We start from the raw sequence: 20,880 nt of genomic DNA on the forward strand, positions 1-20,880 counted from the left end.
AGGTCGTTGCCCTGAGTTACATCAAACATAATAGAATTTATTTCTGTGTAGAGATCTGTGGGATTACACTTATCAATATTTACATTGCTGCCATTAAGGTTATTGACCCTGAATCTCAGACATTTCTGTTTTGCGTAAAGTGTGTATCATAACACAGCCCATAAAAATTGTGTCTTGGTTTTTAGGTCTGGCCTGGGATTATTTGGGGTTTTGATTTAGAAAATTGTGTTCAGTAGACTTCATCAGTTCTAGTTTCTTAGATATGGTTATGTTCTGTATCTCAAAAACTAGAGCTGGTGCCATATTTGGAATCAGCAGGTCAAACATACCAGGAATCATGTCTAATATTTGAGGCACCAAAATGTGTGTTGGCCAGTGGACTCATATAATTGAGTTATAATTCCCAGTGTAGCGATCATATGCACAAAGGAAACCCAGGTTGAGATCCTATATCAGGAGGTGGCGTAACCATGATAAGTCTCTGCCCAAATCCCTAATAAAAAAAACTAACTTTGCTTTACTTTGCATTCCCTCCCCATACATCAGTGGTTCTCAACCTGGGGTCCCCAGGTGTTTTTGGCCTGCAACTCCCAGAAATCACAACCAGTTTACCAGCTGTTAGGATTTCTGGGAGTTAAAGGCCAAAAAAATCAGGGGACCCCAGGTTGAGAACCACTGCCATACATCCATTTTCTAGCAGGTGGAGAGCAGGAGCAGCAGCAGAGAAGCATTCCTGTAGTTTAGGTGTCCTTAAACTTTTTAAGCAGAGGGGTGATTCATGGTCCCTCATACTGTTAAGTTGAAAAAAAATGAATGAAATCTTACACACACTGCACGTATCTTATTTGTAGTGAAAATAAACATGAAAATAACAATGCAATATTTAAACTTTCGATGGGAGCTGTGGGCTTGCTTTTGGCTGATGAAATAGTCAAGTTAATTAGAATTGCTGTTGCGTGCCTTCAAATCATTTCAGATTTAGGGAGACCCTAAATCTAAAGTTTAGGGCTGCGTTCGATCTGTGGGCCTTAGTTGTGGGGCCCTGATATAGTTAGTCATACAGCAGTAAGTCTCCTCTGGCACATCCTGACAGTCTTTCAGAGATCCCTGTCATTGTTATTTGCCCAGCTATAGGAAAAGTGCTCCACCTCTCTCCAGTGTCCAGCATTTTACATCATAGGTCAACATATCAGACAGTACATGGCCATGTTGGGGAGATGCACAACCCAAAAAGTGGGAAGTTTGGGAGGGATTTTGTTAATTGCATGGTTGTCACAGAATTCCAATATCTGCAATAAGCAAAAGTGAGAGATGATAAGCTGGAGTTGAGTGGTAATGTGGTGCAGTGGTTTGAGCTTTAGACTATGGCTCTGGAGCCTGGGATTCAAGCTCTTGCTGAGCTTGGACAAGTCACCGGACAACCTTGGGTAAGTCACACACTCCCAGCTCCAGAGGAAAGCAATGCTAGACTCCCATCAGGCATGTAGCCGGGGGGGGGGGGGGGTAGCTCGAGTGGCTACAGTCCCCCCCGAAATTCTCAGGGTGGTCCATGAGAAGGCCTTACATTTATTATTTAAACTGTTAGGTTTATTCATATCATGATCTGATCGCCATGCTCAATATATCCCATATGCATGGGGGTAGTGGGATAAGGATACAAAAGGTTTGCTAGGATAGATTCACTCACTCAGCCCCCCCCCCCCCCCCCCCCGAGTCAAAATCCTGGCTACGGGCCTGATTCCCATGATTACATCTTGTAAAGAAAACCATGTGATTGGTTCACTTTAGGGTTGCCAGAAGGTGAAACAACCTGAAAGTACACAACTTGGCCTAAGGTCATTGTAACTCACTAACAGAATGCCAGCTATAATTGATAAGGCAAATGTTACTTTAATGGGCTTCGTTGAAATTATGTTTTGTTTACTTGCTTTTATCTATTGGCATGTATGTGTAAGTGTGCATGCAGACACACAAAGGCTACAATCCAGCATCCCCTCAGCATAATATAAGTATTGACATATGGAGATAGGCTACATCAGCACTATACAACATACGTCAATGACTGGTTGCTATTGTGCAATGCACAGTACACAACTGTACTGTGCATTGCATAGCCATAGTCTAAAGCTCAAACCACTGTGCAGTGTGAAACGGCAATGTACAATCACAATGCACAGCCACAATATGCATGTGCAACAACTATGCGGTGCTGCTGTCTGTGCAGCACTGCTTACACAGAATGGCAGCCACAAATACACAGATAAATATCCTTAAAAGCTATTCCTATGCACAATAAAATAACAGTTTATGTTCCTACACCCCAATTTAAAACAAATAGCAGCAGCTTCAGCTACTATAAACCTATAATCCTATTATGTCAGAAATTATCAAAGCTTCTCTAAAAGCATTGTAGTGTGGTAATACATTTTTATTAGAGATGTATGGTCATTCCACAGGAATGAAAAAGTAATGACTAGAAAAGCAAGTTCAAGGAATTAATGTTATTTGAAACAAAAGAGGCATCAAGTATTTTCTCAAAGGTTTTCCAAGTGGATGGTTCAGGCAGTTAGACTTGCATATGAGCCGGTCAAACAAAGTGCATTGAAGGCTTGTGGAGCGTAGTTGCTTTACTACATGGAGTGTCACTTCTAGACTTATGTAAGGCCATAATGTGGTCACAGCCTTCCATGTCTATCTAGCGCTACCGAATGAATTGCAGAGGTCAAGCAGATGCTGAGTTTGGACATGCTGTCATGCTTCTGACCTACCGTCTGATAGTAAGCTTCACAGTCACTCATTTGTGTGAGGTACAGAGACCAAACCAGAATTGGTTCTTCAAGTGATCATGGAGCTTATGACAGATGACCTCAATGGAGACAAGTTCCTCATGGGAGAAAAGAGTCTTTACTTTTGGTTTGGGAAATTATTCCCAAAATATGAAAGGAAACAATGAAGGTTGCTGGCTCCCATATCAATGGTGTGGTGAATCCATTCCAAAGTTTCTTGTGAACTTTAAAGGAGCTCTCCAAAGTGTCAAACACTATTCTTAAATAAGTTCAGCTCCATAGATTGCTCTCTCAAAGCCTACCAAAACATGAATTGGATTCTCGGCCCCACTAACCTAGTTGAGCCACTAGTTGCCACTGAAAGGCAGGCAGTGTCACTGGGAATGAGGGCTTAGGATGTGATCTCCACATCTGGCTCCCTCAAGTGTTCTACCTGATGGATTCTACACGGGTAGCATAGTTCCTGTTTCTGGACTTTATCCTCAACCAGCAGTTCCCTGGTTTCTCAGAGAGTTACTGTCCAAATTGAGCAGAGAGCTATCTTGTTTCTCCCTCACATACTCCCGTCACTGCTTCGTATGTTACCCAGATACCCAGAAATATAGCAGCTTCCATAATATTACCAATGAAATTCGAAGAAGAGTCACAGGCTGATAGAATTCAGGTCTGGGTTGCCTACGTTTAATTGCTCCCTTTCTTAGAAATGTTTCTAGAGGTCGTAAACTATCACTCTGGAAAGTGGGTTTCACTAATCAGTTCTCACTGATGAACGTGGATATCTCATACATTGCTGAGAGGTAGATTAAAAAAAATATGCTTCTTGTTATCTGAATCAGCACAGTTCAGAAGTTGGTCACCTCTATCCATCCCGTCATTTAGAGTGTGGTCCAGCCTGTCAGGGAATGTGGGAGCAAAAGATTATCCTTGTTTCAAAGCAGTTGTTTGCCTCTATTATGCATAATAAGAACACTCAGTCCCTTTAGCAAGGTGGAACAAATGTTAGTAATCTCATGCTAATTGCTTTTGCTTTTAATTAAACCTCTTGCAACTTCACAGCAGGTACAAGAAAATGAGAAGCCAGGTCAGGAAATGGTTCCAGAACAGCTTCCTGAAGAAAATATACCTGAGACAGAGATCACCGTGGATAGTGAAGAAATTTCCACAAAGGAATCCCTGTTCAAAGTTGCCCAGACTCCTGTGAGCGAAATAGATGAGACAGCAACTCTTCCTGCGCAGCTGGATAGATCTCATAGCGTACAGCTTGAGGGTTACCTGGCGCGGAAACATGATCTAGAAGCACCCAACAAGAGGGCTTCCAACAGGTAAGCCATTTCTTTGTGTGGGCTTTCAAGTATTATTTATCAAAGTTCATTGAAAACAACACTATGAAAAGGTCAAAGCTTTTTTTCTCAGACCATGGTCAAGATTTCAGGTTGGCCAGAGTAGCACAATAGTTTTAGTCCACCAGGATTCCTTGCTCACTTAGTCATTGTGGTGACCCTTATGGTCTTGCCACCCCTTAAACACCCATTGCATGAACAGTGAAGTGTGGAGGGGAACTGGAGAAATTCTGTCTAGGGCTCATAGCCAGATGCAGGCCAATAACATCTTCCATTGAGATCCAGCAGGGTCTTCTGGAGGTCCCGTTTCTTAACATTGCTATGGAGATAAAACCAGTGGTTCCTGTAATTCTTTCTTCCAGTCACAAAATGGTTGTGGAGTAGGTGAAAGTGAATTGGGGTCCTTTGGTCCTTGCAGAAGATAGACGAGAATATAAGCCATGGCAACAACCAAAACAAGACAGACACATAAGGAAGGCTAATATGTCATTACAAACAAACAAATTCAACTTAGGAACAAACCTACAGAACCTATCTTGTTAGTAACTTGTGGAATTATGATACATTTCCCTGTTCTGCCAGCCCATTTATGTTGGATAAGTGAGACTCTACTGTATATATATAGATACACACACACACACACACACACAAACACATATGCAAGGACCATATGTGCCTCTCTCATATATGTGCGTGTGTGTGTGTGTTAATTACATACACACACACACATATATATTCTATTCATCTCTACTTTCTACCTTTTATTTTTCAGTGATTGGGGTTTTTTTTGGGGGGGGGGCGCAAAAAAGACTGTTTACTTACACTTGAAAATTATCTGGGGCTGGCCCTGCAGACGTATGCCATAATACATCACAAATTGGCTGCTAGGCGTTACTCTTTAAGATGCTATAATTTTTCTTAGTTTTGCACTGAAAATTATTAGTGAAACAACTGAAATTAAGGCAAATCCTATGTGTCCACCATAAATTGGGATGGATTATGATTCTGTAAGTGACATTACTGGCCCTGCAGAAATTAGATATCAACAAAATCTATATGCATTAGAAACATTTAAGAATAGAGCATGGTGATGGCTGTGAGATTTTCCTCATGATGACCTTATGAATTCTGGCATCGCAGTAAGAGCACTGAGGAAGATTACTGGTGCACCTGAGGTCACGCACGCTTGATCTTAGCCAGAAAGCTTTGGCCAGAAATGCTTTTATCCAGAAATGATTAGCCTTGCATCAAGGGCATGTCCTTAAGTTCAAGGAGCAAAACATGGCCCACGGTGCTTGTAAACCACTTACATAGCATCTGGAGCTCTAGATCCAAGCAGATGGCATTGGGAACTGATTAACAGATTGTACTGTTATATAGTTGTAACATGATGGGTATTTTTTCAGGGAAAGCAGTTACAGATTATTGGATGAAAGGCAAAGTGTGCTGAATCCCTCCTCCTCACCTGCAGCTCTGACAATATTATCTGCTTTGTGCAGAGCAGTAAGTAGAGTTTCTCTGCCCAGTGCTCTGCTCAGAATCCTGGATTCATCCCTCTTTGGTTCCATATGGAGAAGGAGGAGCAATAGTCAAGGGCTTTCAGTTGGAGTTGACACTACCGGAGTTATAAGGTGGGGTCTCTGTTTGGTGCCTGCAACTGCCCACTAAGAGCAGTCAGAAGAAAACAGAGTCCTTGCTATTTCCATGTTTATCTCTGATCACAGTAGGCTGTTCTTCTCCTCAGTAGGCAGGATGGCTTGGGGCTTTTCCTGGGAGCCTTGGGTTGGATCAGCAACTTTCGTGGCCTGAATTGAGCCTGAGTCGGAGCTTTCCTTCCTGTGCTCAACACCATCTCTTTATACTGAACTCAGAAGCACTTTACATACACATTGCGAAACTTGTTTAGCAGATAAGAGCACTGACATCACTGAAGTTGTCTGTGGTCCTTCTTCCAACAAGACTCACTCAGAGATAGTATCTTTCAATTCTTCCCCTATTAGAGAAAACAAAATACTTTAGTTCTACTCTACCTGGGATATATCATCCTTTTTACTAGGGGATAAAAGCCTTGTGACTTGAAGGTTGGGTTGCTGACCTGAAAGCTGCCAAGTTTCGAATCCCACTCGGGGAGAGCGCGGATGAGCGCCCTCTATTAGCTCCAGCTCCATGCAGAAGCCTCCCACAAGGATGGTAAAACATCAAAACATCCGGGCATCCCCTGGGCAACGTCCTTGCAGACGGCCAATTCTCTCACTCCAGAAGCAACTCTGGTTGCTTCTGACACAAAAAAAACCAAAAACAAAACACATAATGATTGCATTATTATGCCATTTTTTATTTATCCTGGGAGTTGTAATTTTGCAAGCTCTTTAGCCTTCTCTGCCAAAGTGTGCTGGTGCCTCATCAATATACAACTCCCAAGTTCTGAAACTGTGGTCTAAAGGCAGTATTCTGCATTTCAGGAGACATATACACAGTCATTTATTATATGGTGATTAAGAAATACAGATAAACTTAGAATTAGCTGCTTGCAAAATACATATCAAACATTTTTATAGATTTGAGCTGAAGTATTCAGCTGGTCTGTTTTTCTATTTCTTCTGAATAGAAAAATCCTTAAGTTATTATTATTATTATGTTTATTTGTACCCCACTTTTTCTCTCCACAAGACCAGTCAAATATTAACTCTTCTTTTTTTCTATAAAATTGCTTCCCTATTCTACTTGGGGACAAAGAATCAATTAAAACAATTTCAATGGTTTGTAATTGTCGTCGTTTGGACTTCAGTGATTATATAGTTGCCTCCATTGTGGTTCCTTACTCTCTCCTTAGGTAGGATCTTTTAACAACACAAAATTTTCCTTATGCTAAAAGATTAATATAAATCTGATTAGTTTTACTTTCTGTGCATTTCTAATTGCAAACCAAAATCAAACCCACTTCTTCATTCTAGGAGGATGAATGTGAAAATCAATAAAATAAGTATGTATCATTCTAATTTTCTTGGCTGCTCTTTACTGCTACCCTTTCAGGCTCTACAATATTATTTTTGAGGTGTAATATGTTTATAATTCTTATTTTGTGTAATGGATCTAGTTCCCTCTTAAGTGTGCATAGGCATCCAGCCTTAGAAGAACCTGACAGTTCAGTTGGCGGGTCCCCATATTAAGGTATGTTCCTTCCCCTTTGTTAGGTCCTGGAATACATTATACTGTGTGCTCAGGAACAGTGAGCTGACCTTCTTTAAGGATGCCAAGAGCCTGGCCCTAGGTGTGCCTTACCACGGAGAGGAGCCTTTTCGGCTGAAGAATGCCTTGTGTGAAGTAGCTGCAGATTACAAGAAGAAAAAACATGTCTTCAAGCTGAGGTAAGAGCAACCATGTTCCCTCTAATAGTGTTGTTACATCTGATTTGTTTCTACATAAAGATCACTATTGATTCTTAGCAAAAGGTGTGCTTTCTGAGTATAGGTGGACTGTCTTGTGAGCAACAAAGAAGCAGTTTGGGCTTCAAGGTGGAAGATACTATCTTAAAGCATATGATTGCTAGAGTGTACTGTGTGTACCGAGAAGTGATTAATGAAAAAACTCTTTCAACTCAAATCACAGGCCAGGACAGTCTAGTCCAAAACTTGTTTCTACTAGTGACTAAGCAGAAACCCTATGGAAAGCCCACAAGCAGGATATGATTATTATAGCCCCATCTGTCACTGTTCACTAGCAAGTCTAGTGCCTTTCATCCTGGAATATTATACATTGATTGCACTGTTTGTGCCATTTTATCTAAAAAGCTGCTAATGTTATGTTCTCTCATAAGGAAGTTACTCCCACCCTTTTAACTCTTTTACACACCTTTTCCGGTTTTACAATTTCTTGTTTGAGATGCAACACTGAAAACTGGACAAGCATTCCAAGTGTGCTCATTATAAAGACATTTTGGAGCCCCGTGTCCTTTATGTGACTTAGCTTTAGGTCTAGACCTTTAGAGGCTTATAGAGGTAGGTATCTTGCACAACACTTCTTGCCCTGCATGTACAACAGCAGCTGAGTTTTTTTTCTCCCGACCACTACTCAACTCTGACTAGCTATGTTCCAGATGGTTTTGTGAATAAAGGAGTGTCCCTATGTTGGAGGTGCAGGTTGTCCTTTAACTCCAGGTTTCCAAGGCAGCCCTGAATTCTCCCAACTCCCACAGCTACTACTGCACACCTGAAAATGGAGCAGGGAAGGAAGGAGTAGTCTCCGACTCTAAACACTGGCGTAAGTAGTGTAGGAAAAGAGATTCCACCTATACATTAGCAAGAACTTCCTGATGGTAAGAGCTGTTTGGCAGTAGAATATGCTGCTTTCTTGAAGTGTGGTGGAGTCTCCTTCCCTGGAGGTATTTAAACAGAGCCTGTATGGCCATCTGCCAGGAGTGCTTTGATTGGGTATTCCTGCATGGCAGAATGGATTGGACTGGATGGCCATTGTGGGTCTCTTCCAACTCTGATTTTGTGGCTCTAGGCTGCGAAGAATTCACACATCACTGTTGCTTACCATATTGGCAACTTTTTTCTTAATGTTTTTCCTAACAATACTGAACCAGAAAGTCACTTTTCTCATAGCTGCCTATGCAGTGGTGTTTTCACTCAGCTATCCCCCATGACCCCAAATGCTTTTCTTGCTTAGATACTAATTGGTGAGGCCTATCTTTGTGAAAGTTAGGATATTTTTGTCCCATTGTGTATCACTTTACACTTGCATACACTAAGCTGCATTTGTCAGGTCATTGATAATTTCTCTCAGTTTGGAGAGACTCTTCTGGAACTGTTTTGCGCACCTGACATTTTTCTTGTACATATTGCACAAAACTGGATTGCAGAAGACAATATTAGTGGAATGGACAGGATACTGGTGTCTTTGTATTAGGAGAGACTGAACTAAAATGTATTGTGATAATCTAGCAATTCTATCATTTATCAGGTCATTAAATTATGTAACAGCACATTAGAATTTTCCAACAAATACATTGGAATCTCACCGAAGTTAGAGCAGCAATTCTTTTATGCTTGTATATATTACGGGGGGACGGGGGGGGGGGGGGGGAGAACGGGACAAAGATGTATCATGTACTATCGTCAAATCTCACTTTTGCAGACTCAGCAATGGAAGTGAATGGCTCTTCCATGGAAAAGATGAGGTAAGCATTGTCATGCATGCTAACTGCATCTATTGAATAATAAACCATGAAGAGTTTACAAAGTTATTGAAATGAATAGTACTGTTACAGGCTGTATTATTCTGCCATTTAAATTGCCCCTTAGACTTGGTCTCAGTAGGCTACGAAGTGTTAATGGGCTGTCAGCACTGCATCTCAGATCACATGAGAACTTATCTGAATGGGAAAGAGCTGAACTGAGGTTTGGTTTTCTTCTGAATTTTTCACCTGTAATTTTTTCATATTTCCAAGTATTCCTGCCTGCTTTGGGTCAAAATATCTGAGAGTGTTTTGAAACTAACATGTTGTTGAGAAACATTTTTAAACGCGATTAACTACAAATTCAAGGCCTTGTATTCTGAAAAGTGTTCTTCCTATTTTGGGGAAATGTTTGGGGGTTTTCTAAAGATGTTTCACCATGAAATGCAAAAGCTGATACTCCTTTGTCCCTTGATTCAACAGGATGAGATGCACACCTGGCTTCAGGGCTTCAGCACAGCAATAATTGAATCCCAAAGCATTAAAACCAAGGCCCAAAGCCTGCCTCTGCCTTCCATCACTACCGTGGATGTGAGCCTGACCAAGAAAGAAAAAGAGAAGAGATTCAGCTTCTTTCCCAAAAAGAAATAGCCCAACTGGTGGCTTGCTGCAGTCAGATGCCTCTGCTGTATTGTGCATAATGAAAAACTGCATGTGTGAGTGTCCTTGGGCACTCCTGGTGCCACTCCACACTGTTCTCATCTCCCCAAACACAGCCTTGCTTCTTACTCCCCACCACAACCCCATAATCTCCTCATAGGGCATCAGGCCACCATTTCAATTAGGAAAGCAATGCCCCTGCTCCAAAACAACCAGTGTTCCCCAAAACAGAACTGTGAGACGTGTATCTTTGGGTGACTCCCTGCCAGGACAGTGTGTGATGCTTTTCAAACACTTTTCCAGGAAAGGACAGCTTCAGGGAAAAGATACTATGTGGATTTCAGGGACTTTGTATGGAGAAAAGGAATGGAACAGGGACCTAGGTAACCCAAAAGGCACTTTATGAAAACTATGGAAATTCGTCATGTGGTTTTGGAGCAGTTTTCATCCCTACAGAGTTGGGAAAAGCTCTGACTCCAGAGCCTTACCAAAAGCCATAGCTTTGCTCATATTTTGTTGGAACAGAAGTCTTCCATGTAACTTTGCAATCACCTCTCTCTTCAAGGCATAAAGGAAGAGTCTGTCTCCCCCCTCCCCTCTACACACACACACACAGAAGAATATGGCAGGCACACAAAGAGTCAGTTTCTGACTTGTTTTAACATTCATAATGGAAGGATGAAAGTCAGCTTTCAGGAGGCCAACAGCTTCTTTTTAGGGAGCTGTAACATACACATAGGCACAGCACTGTCACAAAGCACAGAACTGCTTCCACTTAAAAGCTCAATCCAGCTTTCACTAAAATGGCAACCATATGGGATTAAGATTGCAGCCAGAGGAACTAATGGGTTACGATGGAAACCTATCAGAAACACACACATGGGGAGAAAGAGCAACCATACTCACTTACTTTCAACAGTATGAGCACAACCCAGTTCAAGTTACTAGCACCTCACAGTACAAGCCACCCTCCTGATGTCCATGGGATGTGATTTCAATCAATTCACACTGGATTGTGCCCCATGTTGCTTTATGAGGCTTGATTACCCCACCCCCCTTATGTATGCTGGGGTTTACTTTGTGATTAGCCTGATTCTGAAAGCCTTCCACCAAGCTTTTCAAAGCATTTTCAGTGTTGGCTCAGCTCTCCAGAAGCAAATGGCTCCTCCATCGTTCCCATTGAGAATGTGTGGTGCCTGAGCATGGCCTTTGGCAATTCACTGCACTGCTTACACTTCTTTGGAGTGGCTTTCTCACTCACAGCAAATGTGCAGTGCTAGTCCTAGCAGCTCCCTTTTGCAGAGATCTCTGCCTGTGATGTGTGTGTGAATGGCTGTTTAATATATATGCAGGTATATCATAGACATTCACGAGCCACTTTTCCAAAGCAAGAGCCCTGTCCAAAGGACAAATAGCAGCTCAGCCGAATTACCTTTTTGGAACATATTCTTGGGAAGTGAACAGCCTAAGCCAAGAGGAGGAGCCTGGAGTTTTTTTTCTGCAACAGTCTCTTTGCAGAGATGGCAATACTGTCTGGGGACTCATAAGGGTTCTTGGAATACCAGACACTGTTTGTTCAGTTGTCTTTTGAGCATCTCACCCCTAGGGCTCATTGCTTTTTTCTAAGAGTCAGTCAGTCAGTCTTGTTTTCTTTGTGGATGCCATAGTTCATACTGAAAGTGCCTTAACCTAGGGGCATCTCATAGTAACCACTTCAGGAGTGAATGAGCTCAACAAACACCATGCACACAATAGTTGGGACTCTCCTCACTCTAATGGAAGCTATAAACCATCTTCTTCTGCAAGAGACACTCTTGGGGATCCTGAGGGGAATGCCTTTGCCTCACACCCACCAGCAGCTGTGGAAAAGAGGAGGAGGGTTCTCTCTGTGCTTAATGCAGATCGCTGTGACCACAGATCCAGGCACCAAGAGCTGAGGCTTAGTTGGTTTCTAAGTGTTGCTTTTGGCACATTCCAATAGCTACACTTCCCAGATCTCCTGAGCTGTAATGGGTAGTCTATATGAGTGGTCTTGCTGCTGAAATAGACAGAAAAGATTTGCCACAATGCTGCATTTTAAAAAAAACAGTATAAGAAAAAGCCAATATATTAATCCTATTTTGGGAATGGGGTGGTGGATACTATTTTGTTTTGCTTTTTTGGTAGAATTAACATCACTAAACAGTGCTGATACAGTGATGCATTCCAGTGGCTTAACTGCCAGCACGTCTCCTTTCTAGTGCCATCTTAAGCCATCACTGCCATAAAGAATCTCCTCTCTGCGGCCTGTTGTTTCATTTGTTGTTGTTCAAGGGCAAAACACACATGTAGGCAGACTGCTCCACAATCCAAATGTCCCAAAACTGGACTAATTGAAATAAGTGTAGACTTGTAGAAAGTAAGAAAAGCTAAAAATAGGGAATACTCTGGAACAAAAAGATCATGGTAGAGGAAGGGGCGTAATAAACACCCCCAATCAACCCACAGATACCTTTTATGTCATTGCAAGAGGTCAGAGAACAAGACAGGTGAGACGGCATGGTGTTAGAACACAGATACGAGTTGACCTGAGCAGTTTGTCACAGCAGACGGATACAGATGGACCTGAGGCAATTTGGGTTAATGATATTATTATCTTGTACATTAGCTGAATAGGACAGGAAGGACCTGCAGAGAAAGATGAAAATCTACTTGATCTCCCAGGAGAATTCATTCAGCACTATTTCTGGGTAAAAGAACCATTCAGTCAGAAACCACATGCACTTCCTTGCAGTATGAAAAGGTCCCTGTGACCTCTGCTAAGGAGAGCCCAAGGGCATTCGCATAGCAGACATGGCCTCCTGGGGTTTGTGACACATGATCAGCATGGGGTTCCTGCAATCCTGTGAGAGATAAATGTTCTCATTTGGCCATGTTCTGCCACCCTTATGCTGGCCTACCGTGTTTCAAATTTTCAACTCTACTTGCTCACCATGTCCCTTTAATCAAAATCAGAACACTATAAGGCTGGGAGTCCCTTTTCCAATAAGTAAATATTGAACTTACTGAAGAAGGGAAGACTAATTAGGGAGTGCAACCCAATTAAGACAAAGGAAAGTACTAGTTTCTGATTTAAGTGTGCATTAAAAAAAATTGTAGTTCAAGCTACCCTCACAGTTCAGGAAAGGAAGTAGGCAAGGAGTACAAAGAATTATGCAACTTTAGGGTTTTATTTTAATGTAAAATAATAAAGCACATTAACATTGGGATGGACTGTGTTGATTTGCAGAAGCCACCAGGAAAAGGAGTCTTGACTGAACAGGCTATCCAGTTGTACCTCTGCAAAATGATTTAGGATTTCATTTCACAAGAGTTCTGGATAGAAGCTCAGCCATCCCTTCCTTTCTTAGAAGACACTTTCACCTATCACTGTTGAGTTCAATATAGGGCAAATCACTCATTTCCATAAACTAAAAAACACAATGCTAGGCTCAAATGCTCCGAGACGTGTTCCTGCTACGTGAACATTGAACCGCCTCCGTGCTCAGTGGACGTGTCCCTTCACAGGTGCTGCTGCCATCAGACCCATCAGAGAATTGGCAGGGCTTTGAGTACAGTTGTCTGTGTGCCACTGAGTCTCATTGCATTGTGCACCTACCCATTACAGACCAGGAACGTTACTATAACTTAGCAGGAACCATTTGCTCCCTGGTGACTTACAGCCTCACCATGCCTGGCTCAGCCCAGCTCTTCCTTCTTAGAAGGCTTGATCTGTAGAGTGACTTCACCTCTCTTCAGCTGCTCTCTCATCAGGCTTAGCTTTCAATGGCCCATCACCGATGCAGAGGTCAGGGTGTGTTAGAAGGGAGCCTCACATCAATCGCCAGGCCCAGAACACGCTGGCTTCAGAACAGCGAAGGCTGTTTCATGGAGACCAGGAGGACAGCTGCAGGGCCCAGGACCTCTTCTACAGGCCCAAGGGGCTGGGGTTAATTCTCTAGGCACCAAGCTCCACCTGCTCCAATGTGCTTCCACTGTCCAGAAAAAAAGAGCTAAAGCTTCAGAATGTGCTTCAGAAGCAATTTAATAACATTTTTTAAATAAACGAACAAATAAACCCTTCTAGGCTTCTGGAATTGTGTGTCTCTGTGTGTGCAATTTCTGCAACTAAGCTATCATTAAAGAAGTCCAGCTTCAAGTCTCAGCTCAGCCCTAATTTAATCACATGGCTGTGATCCCTAAGCCGTCATTTCTGAAATGTTGGGACAACACTACATGCCTTTTAGGGTAGTGGCAAGGATCTCTGTGATCACATGTGAAGTGGTTTAAGTGCACAGAAAACAGCACTACGCAGGTACTATTGTTACGACAGTGCTCGTAATGAAAGTACCTTGCAAAACTATGTTCTTGGGAGACTGCACACACCTTCCTGAGATTACTGTACTACTGCTATAGCAACAATATCCCAATTTTACTAACTCCAGACACAGATACAATATGCTGTTCAGATTTCCCTCACTTCAAATTCATTCCCACCTTCTTGATCAACAGCATTTGTTTCATGAACACAAGGTACTGCAGTAAGACTCGCCAGTTGCTACATCTCACTGCTAGCTGGGAATGTAGGCTTCCTTTGTCAAAATGTCTCTTCTTAGAAAATGTTGATCTCAAAAGGGTCTGCATTCCAGTGGTTCAGGGCCATCGTGCTTTCTCAGATAACAAAGAGAAAGGTTTGCACTGGGAAAGGGAAATCAGGTTTCCCAAGCTTTTTTTTCCTATAGAAGAGCCTGTGGCGAGGTCACAAGGAGTAAAAAGGAGGCTTTCAAGAAGAGGCTACTCTTCTGTTCACCCGAGACAACAGGAAGCACCAGAACTTTTGCTCCCACTGAAAATTGGAAGGAAAACATTTTTTAATCCCATACCAGAAAATGGGAAAGAGCACCACTATTTATTTGCCCTGCAGTCATGAATCCATCATAGTATAGGAAGGAAAGTTATTCCTTTGTGTTGAACTACTGTATCTAAGAACACAGAATACATTAAGGTATTTATTATTCTAGGAAGATGTAGTTCCTCAGGAGCCATGTTATGGGACGTGGATCATTCTAGCACCATAGCAGATCAGTTCCACACCAGTGTTCACTCATGCTAATGCTTGTGACCTTGCAGGCCTGTGACTCTTAGCCTCATCAATCTTAGCCATGTAGGTTTACACGCATGAAATGTACTGCAAAACCCAAGGAATTCAATCTTCCCCAATGTGATCCCAGTCCCCAGTGAAGAAGCCAATGCCATATTCTCTAGTCAAAAGTGGTTATTGCACAGTGCATATAGACTGAATGGTGTACACAACCAGTATTATAAGATTATATGTTCTCAAATGGGGAGAGTTGAACCAACCAAATCTCCCAAGCAGAATAAAATTACATTCTTTAAAAAAAGAAAGAAAGAAAGGTCTTGCATCAATAACTTATTCTCCTATGCAACTGAGGAATAGAAAGCTCATTCGTTCATTTCTGCTCTGGCTTTGCAATGTTAGAACTTCCTAAACACACCTGACCCCCCAAAACAAATACATTTCACAGTAAGCCCTTTCAGTAGCTAATTTACAACCTGTCTGCTCTAACTGGATGCTCCCCAATGCTTCTAGGATATAAGCTGCCCAACGATGTGTCAACGGTAAGGTCTGGCAAGGACCTCATCCAGAAGAGCTCTTTGAAAAGGTCCGAGAAGTTTTAAGGAGCTGCCCACATATGATGGCGCACAATCATGAGATCCAAGTAGCAAACTACTGAAAGTATACCACTGCCAGTCCTTTCTTGAGAACATAAGAGGGCCTTCTTTCCCCAAACCTTTCTAGTTCATAGCAAAGGTTTAGAGATGTAAAGCAAAAAAAAAAAAAAAGTAGACGCTCAACTGTTGGAATTCAGGGTCTGGAATTTCTCCCTCAGGTTCTTTACCAGGCTGTGCTGGCTGCTGTCTGTTTTGTCCCACCAGACCTGTGGAAGTGCTTTCCTGGGTGCCACTTCTTGAGCATCCTCCTCACGCCTGCGGTATTCCTCCGACTCCTGGTAGGCTTTACATCGCTCCACCACAGCCTTGAGAGAGATTTTCTCCCGGGAAGTAGGGGAACGAATCTGCACATAGCTCTCATCTGGTTCAACGGTCATATCTGGCAGCTTCTCCATGACAATCACCCGCTGACTGTTCTCCAGAGAGGTCTCAGCTGTGACACACAATTCCTTCTGAGCATCACAGGCCTGATACTTGGGGATGAAACAATGTGAGGGCTCCACTCTGTAGCTCTGAATCTCTCCTCGGGGAGACTTCACACCTGCTTTCACATTCTTCTTTGAGCACTGGTGATTCCTCTGCACCCTGCCAGTATCCATCATCTTCTCGGGTGCTGAGCGGCTCCTGTTGACCGGTGGGGGCCTATTCTTCTCAACCCCAGCCTGAGGGGAATACTTGGATCTCAGCTCCCGCACGTCAGGCCAGTTGAACTTCTCAGCAACAATGGGGCTGAGGGGGCTGCGAGAGAGGGTGCTAGTGGGGGAGGTGAGGTGGGGGCTGCTGGAACAGGGACTGTACGAGAAGCGCTTCGGTGACTTCTCGTGTGAAGAGGCGGATGAGCAGAGCAGGGTCAGAGGGCTGGCCTCCTGCAGCACCACTTGTTCGTAGTTGAGGAGGATCAAGTCTGGCTTCCGTTTGCCTAGGAGAGAAAGCAGCAAGAAAGGAGTGAAACAACAATAGGGCATGAAGGCATCCTAATGCTATAGACTGTAACCTCTACAATACCCTATGTTAGATAAAGGATTATGGGAGTTGGGATCCAAGGGAGTAACTTTTCAGATTTTAGGCAGGAAGGAGAAAGAGTAACGTGCTGGAACAGTCTTTGCAGTGGGGAGAACTCATTTCCAGTCCCCAAATGAGCACTTGGATTTTGTTTTTTGGTCCAGAGGACTCAAGCTCAACAGCTACAAATCCCTCTCTCAAAGTCAGGGTGGAAATTGGATGCTGAGGCTGCTCAAACTAAGGAGTCCTGAATGGAAGTTACATTTGGGTAATAATTAAAGGTCTAGAATTTCTCTTTCTCTCTCCTTCCTTCTCTCTTACACGCACGCGCGCGCGCACACACACACACACACACACATATACATATAAGAAGGAGGGAGGTGGTGATGCCACTTTTATTAGGGTTTCCAAAACTTCCTTATTCTATCTTGCCAATTCTTGCCTGCTATCTAGATTTAAGATGCTGTTTTAATATTTCCTAAAATTATGAAAATGTTTACTTAAAACAAAGTTTTATACTGGATGGGCTCCATTTTGCAAGCTCCTCTGCGGACTCTTAAGAACTTCATAAACAAATACACCTAATGAGATTATTGCAGGGTTAGCTCAAACAGTACATTTTGGAAGACTGGGCTGTGACATTCAAAAATTCAGCATCAGACTACAAACACCCCAAAGCAAAAAGAAACTACCGTTACTTCTATAAAGAGCTTTCAGTATTTTTGGTGTGTCTCTGAAAACCTTTACATATTATTTTTAAGAATTGTTTTATGTTTTTACACTTTATCTGTCTTTATTTCTCTCACAGGCTGTTATCTTTTTAACAACAACAATGAGAGGACAATTTATTGATCTAAAATATAAACAGTAAAGAATAGGAAGTCATCTGCTTTCCCTGTTCTCATACGAAACTCTGTCATCAGTTTGGGGTTCTAGGCATTGCCACAATTGATATAAAAGGAACAACAGCAGATAGCCTGTGAGAGCATGAAATTCTCTGGGCAATACATACCCTTGGCTTTCTTATCTGCGTCCCGCTGACCTGCCAAGGCATTGCCTTTCATCTCCTCCTCCACTTCTGCAAGCCGTCGATGTGCTGTGGGCTTGTGGCCCTTGATGCGAAGGCTGTACTGCCGGGCCAGCTGGTAAACTTTGTTCTTCACTTTTTCTGCCAGCTCTGCTTCTGTCAAATGGGCTAGCTGCATGATACGGGGGTGCAACCGAGCGAGACCCTGATCTTGCTCAAACCCCCCTAGTTCTTGCATGAGTTTCCAGGGCAATTTTGAGGGTGGGGCATGCTCCACAGGCGACTTGCTCTCAGGGGAGGGCACAGCCGACTCCTCTGTTATGGCTCCCAGATCTTCATCCTCCAGGATGAAAAGTGGCTCGTGAAGGTCCAAGCCATTCTCCTGCCTCCTAAGTCTGTCTCGCAAAGAAGGCTCAGAGCGCCGTACAGAGGCACCACCAGGCACCTGCCCATTAGCTTGCCCTGGCCTGGCATCCTCCTCTCTCCTCCTATTCCAGTGGTCCTCTCTCTTCTGCTTCTCCATCTCTTCCCAGACTTTAATCATCTCAGTAGATGGCTTGAACTCTGCTTCGGTGATGGGTGCAGGCCTTTCATCACAGCTTCTCTCAGAGCGTAATGCTTGTGGCCCGACGGCAGGCCTATTTGACAGTACCCAGGCTGCCGTTCGTCCAGTTCCATTGCTGCTGCTTGAGGGGCCGGGCTGCTTTCTCTTCAGCGTCTCCTGGTCAGACTCCGTCTGCGGGAGGCTATTGATCCGGAAGACAGAATTCCTGACCACCCCCTTGGGAATGTAGGAGAGGCTCTCTCTCCGCCTGACGCTGAAGCCAGCATCCTGATGTTCTGCATAGACGTAGTAGTTCTTGATCTTATCCAGCAGCTGTCGGTCTTGCTGGGAGAGCATGGACTCCTTCCGTCTGCATGAGGAAGCCCGATCAGGCTCAGTGAGCCCAGGCGAGGCTCTCCCGCTGCAGGAGTTGCTGAGCTCCACCGAGGCTTCCTGCATTGGGAGGCAGCCCTGAGAGTCAATGGCAGCGGTGCTGCTGCTGTTATGGCGGCAAGGGGCTTTTTCGCCCTCTTCCAGGCTCAGGACGCTGTTACTCCGGCTGGCCTGTGTCGGAGTCAGGTAGCCTTTTCCTTCCTCAAGGGCCAGGCTGCTCCGGCGGGAGAGGCTGCTTGCAAAGCGCTCTGCAATGATGCTAGCTTGGTCCAGCACAGAGAAAGGGAGGATACTCTTGGGCTGGGCTGGGCGGTCATCCTCTTCCTCCTCTTCCTCCTCCTCACTGCTGAGGGGCTTCAGCTCTTCCACATTATCCATGGGCTCCAGACCATCCAAACCCTGATCCTGGTTCTCATGCTGACCTGCCAGGAGAGAATCTAGAGCACCTGCTTCTGGGTCCAAATTGATTTCTTCTGGGTGCTCATCCTTGCAGGAAGAAATCTCCAACATCCTATTGAGCTCCATGGCTGATCGAGCCTGGGGAACCGGTCAAAAACGAAGAGCAGGTGAGGCGACATAATCTTTTGCATACCTGATTATCACAGATGCCAAAACAAGTCATATTACAGATTCAGATGATACAGGTGAGTATTGAAGCTAAGGTAACCACTACTGGCTGAATATCTCCTTATTCAAAATGCTTGGTCCCAAAGTCTTTTGAATTTTGGAAGTTTTCAGATTTTGGAATATCTGTATATAGGTGCTTCATGAGATCATCTTAGAGAAGTCTAAATGTGAAATTTATTTATGTTTCATACACATCTCTTACACATAGCATTGAAAGTAATTTTATACACATTACTTTTGAATAAATTTTGGGCTTGAAGCAAGTTTGTATGCGTTGAACCGTCAGAAAAAAAGATGTCACTTTCTCAGCCACCTTTGGAATATTTCAGGTTTTGGCATTCCAGATAGGGGATGCTCAACCTGTCCTACTTTGAGGCATCTCAGCTCTAGGGCTCAATGTATTACTTTCAAGCACAGGCTTTTGTGCCGGTAAATCTACCTACCACTAATTTGACTCAACAAAAGAAACAAATATGAATCATTTTGCATCCAGTATTGTTTGGGGCTAACATGGTTTGTCTATTGCAGGAGTGGAGTCCTGCAGCCTTCAGATGTTGCTGAACAAAACTCTCAGCATTCTTATCCATTGGCTATGATGACGAGCCTGCAGCTCAATCATATCTGGAAGGCAAGACAATTTCCACCTCTTGCTTTCTGGAAGTGTATGACAGGGCCAAGCCAGGCCATCCATGAGGCAGAGTATGTGAATTTTCCCTAGATGGCAGATCCTACGATCCAGTGGTGATTTGTCTCCAGGCTGTTCCAGGGCTATGAATATCACACAACCTGTCCTGGTTGCCCCAAACTGAACTGACCCAGGGAGCAGTTCACCCAGCAGCCAGCCAGTTACTCACCTTCGGCATGGATGAGGACGTCTCCATGACCCTGTTTTTCTCACTACTGGCTGGAGACTGGCATTGCTTGGGCCCTTCATGTGCCTTGTGCTGCTTGCCCTGAACCAAAGAGAGACAGTCTTGTTAGAAGATTGATCACATGTTCTTCTGAAGAGACACTCTGTTTGACCAACTCGACATGACAGCTTTGCTTTTGCATTTAGCGTTCTGAACCATCTAACAATCCTGATCAAATATAGTTTATTGCCATTAATAAGCTCATTTTATAAAAAGAAGGCAGAAAGATTGCCTTGCCCTCCTTAAAGATCTTCAAAGGCTTCTGCACAGGTCCAATATTCTCACTCAGTCACACAGCAATGTAAACCACATTAACCAGCTTTGGTTTTCTTTTTTTTATTGTGTCAGACGCGACTTGAGAACATACTGCAAGTTGCTTCTGGTGTGAAAGAATTGGCCATCTACAGAGACATTACCCAGGGAACACCCGGATGTGTTACCATCCTGCTGGGAGGCTTGTCTCATGTCCCCACAAGCTAGAGTTGACAAACAGGGGCTCACCCAATCTCGCGGATTTGAACCGGCAACCTTCAGGTCAGCAGTCCAGCCACTACAAGGGTTTAACTCATTGCAAGCTAGAGCTGCCAGATAGGAGCTCACTCCATCTCACGGATTCAAACTGGCAACCTTTAGGTCAGC

General features: G+C 43.6%; 2 protein-coding genes across 8 annotated transcripts in view; one reads left to right on the forward strand and one right to left on the reverse strand.

Moving 5' to 3' along the window:
• sptb (spectrin beta, erythrocytic) overlaps positions 1–14,066 on the forward strand; it is a 135,697-nt gene extending 121,631 nt beyond the window's left edge. For 6 of the 7 annotated variants that reach the window (XM_062967214.1, XM_062967211.1, XM_062967209.1 and 3 more), the window contains 4 exons: positions 3,843–4,108; positions 7,321–7,494; positions 9,266–9,308; positions 9,789–14,066. In XM_062967214.1, the coding sequence (XP_062823284.1) occupies positions 3,843–4,108; positions 7,321–7,494; positions 9,266–9,308; positions 9,789–9,956 (651 nt within the window). In that variant the 3' untranslated portion in view covers positions 9,957–14,066. The remainder of the gene's footprint in view (positions 1–3,842; positions 4,109–7,320; positions 7,495–9,265; positions 9,309–9,788) is intronic. The other variant, XM_062967213.1, reaches the window with a different exon arrangement.
• The window catches only part of plekhg3 (pleckstrin homology and RhoGEF domain containing G3), a 41,432-nt gene continuing 33,707 nt past the window's right edge, over positions 13,156–20,880 (reverse strand). The window contains exons 17-19 of the mRNA XM_062967217.1: positions 20,185–20,283; positions 17,752–19,240; positions 13,156–16,656 (exon numbers count right to left, since the gene is read on the reverse strand). Of these exons, the coding sequence (XP_062823287.1) occupies positions 15,857–16,656; positions 17,752–19,240; positions 20,185–20,283 (2,388 nt within the window). The 3' untranslated portion in view covers positions 13,156–15,856. The remainder of the gene's footprint in view (positions 16,657–17,751; positions 19,241–20,184; positions 20,284–20,880) is intronic.

Source organism: Anolis carolinensis, chromosome 1 (assembly GCF_035594765.1).
Source record: "Anolis carolinensis isolate JA03-04 chromosome 1, rAnoCar3.1.pri, whole genome shotgun sequence".
NCBI lineage: Eukaryota > Metazoa > Chordata > Lepidosauria > Squamata > Dactyloidae > Anolis > Anolis carolinensis.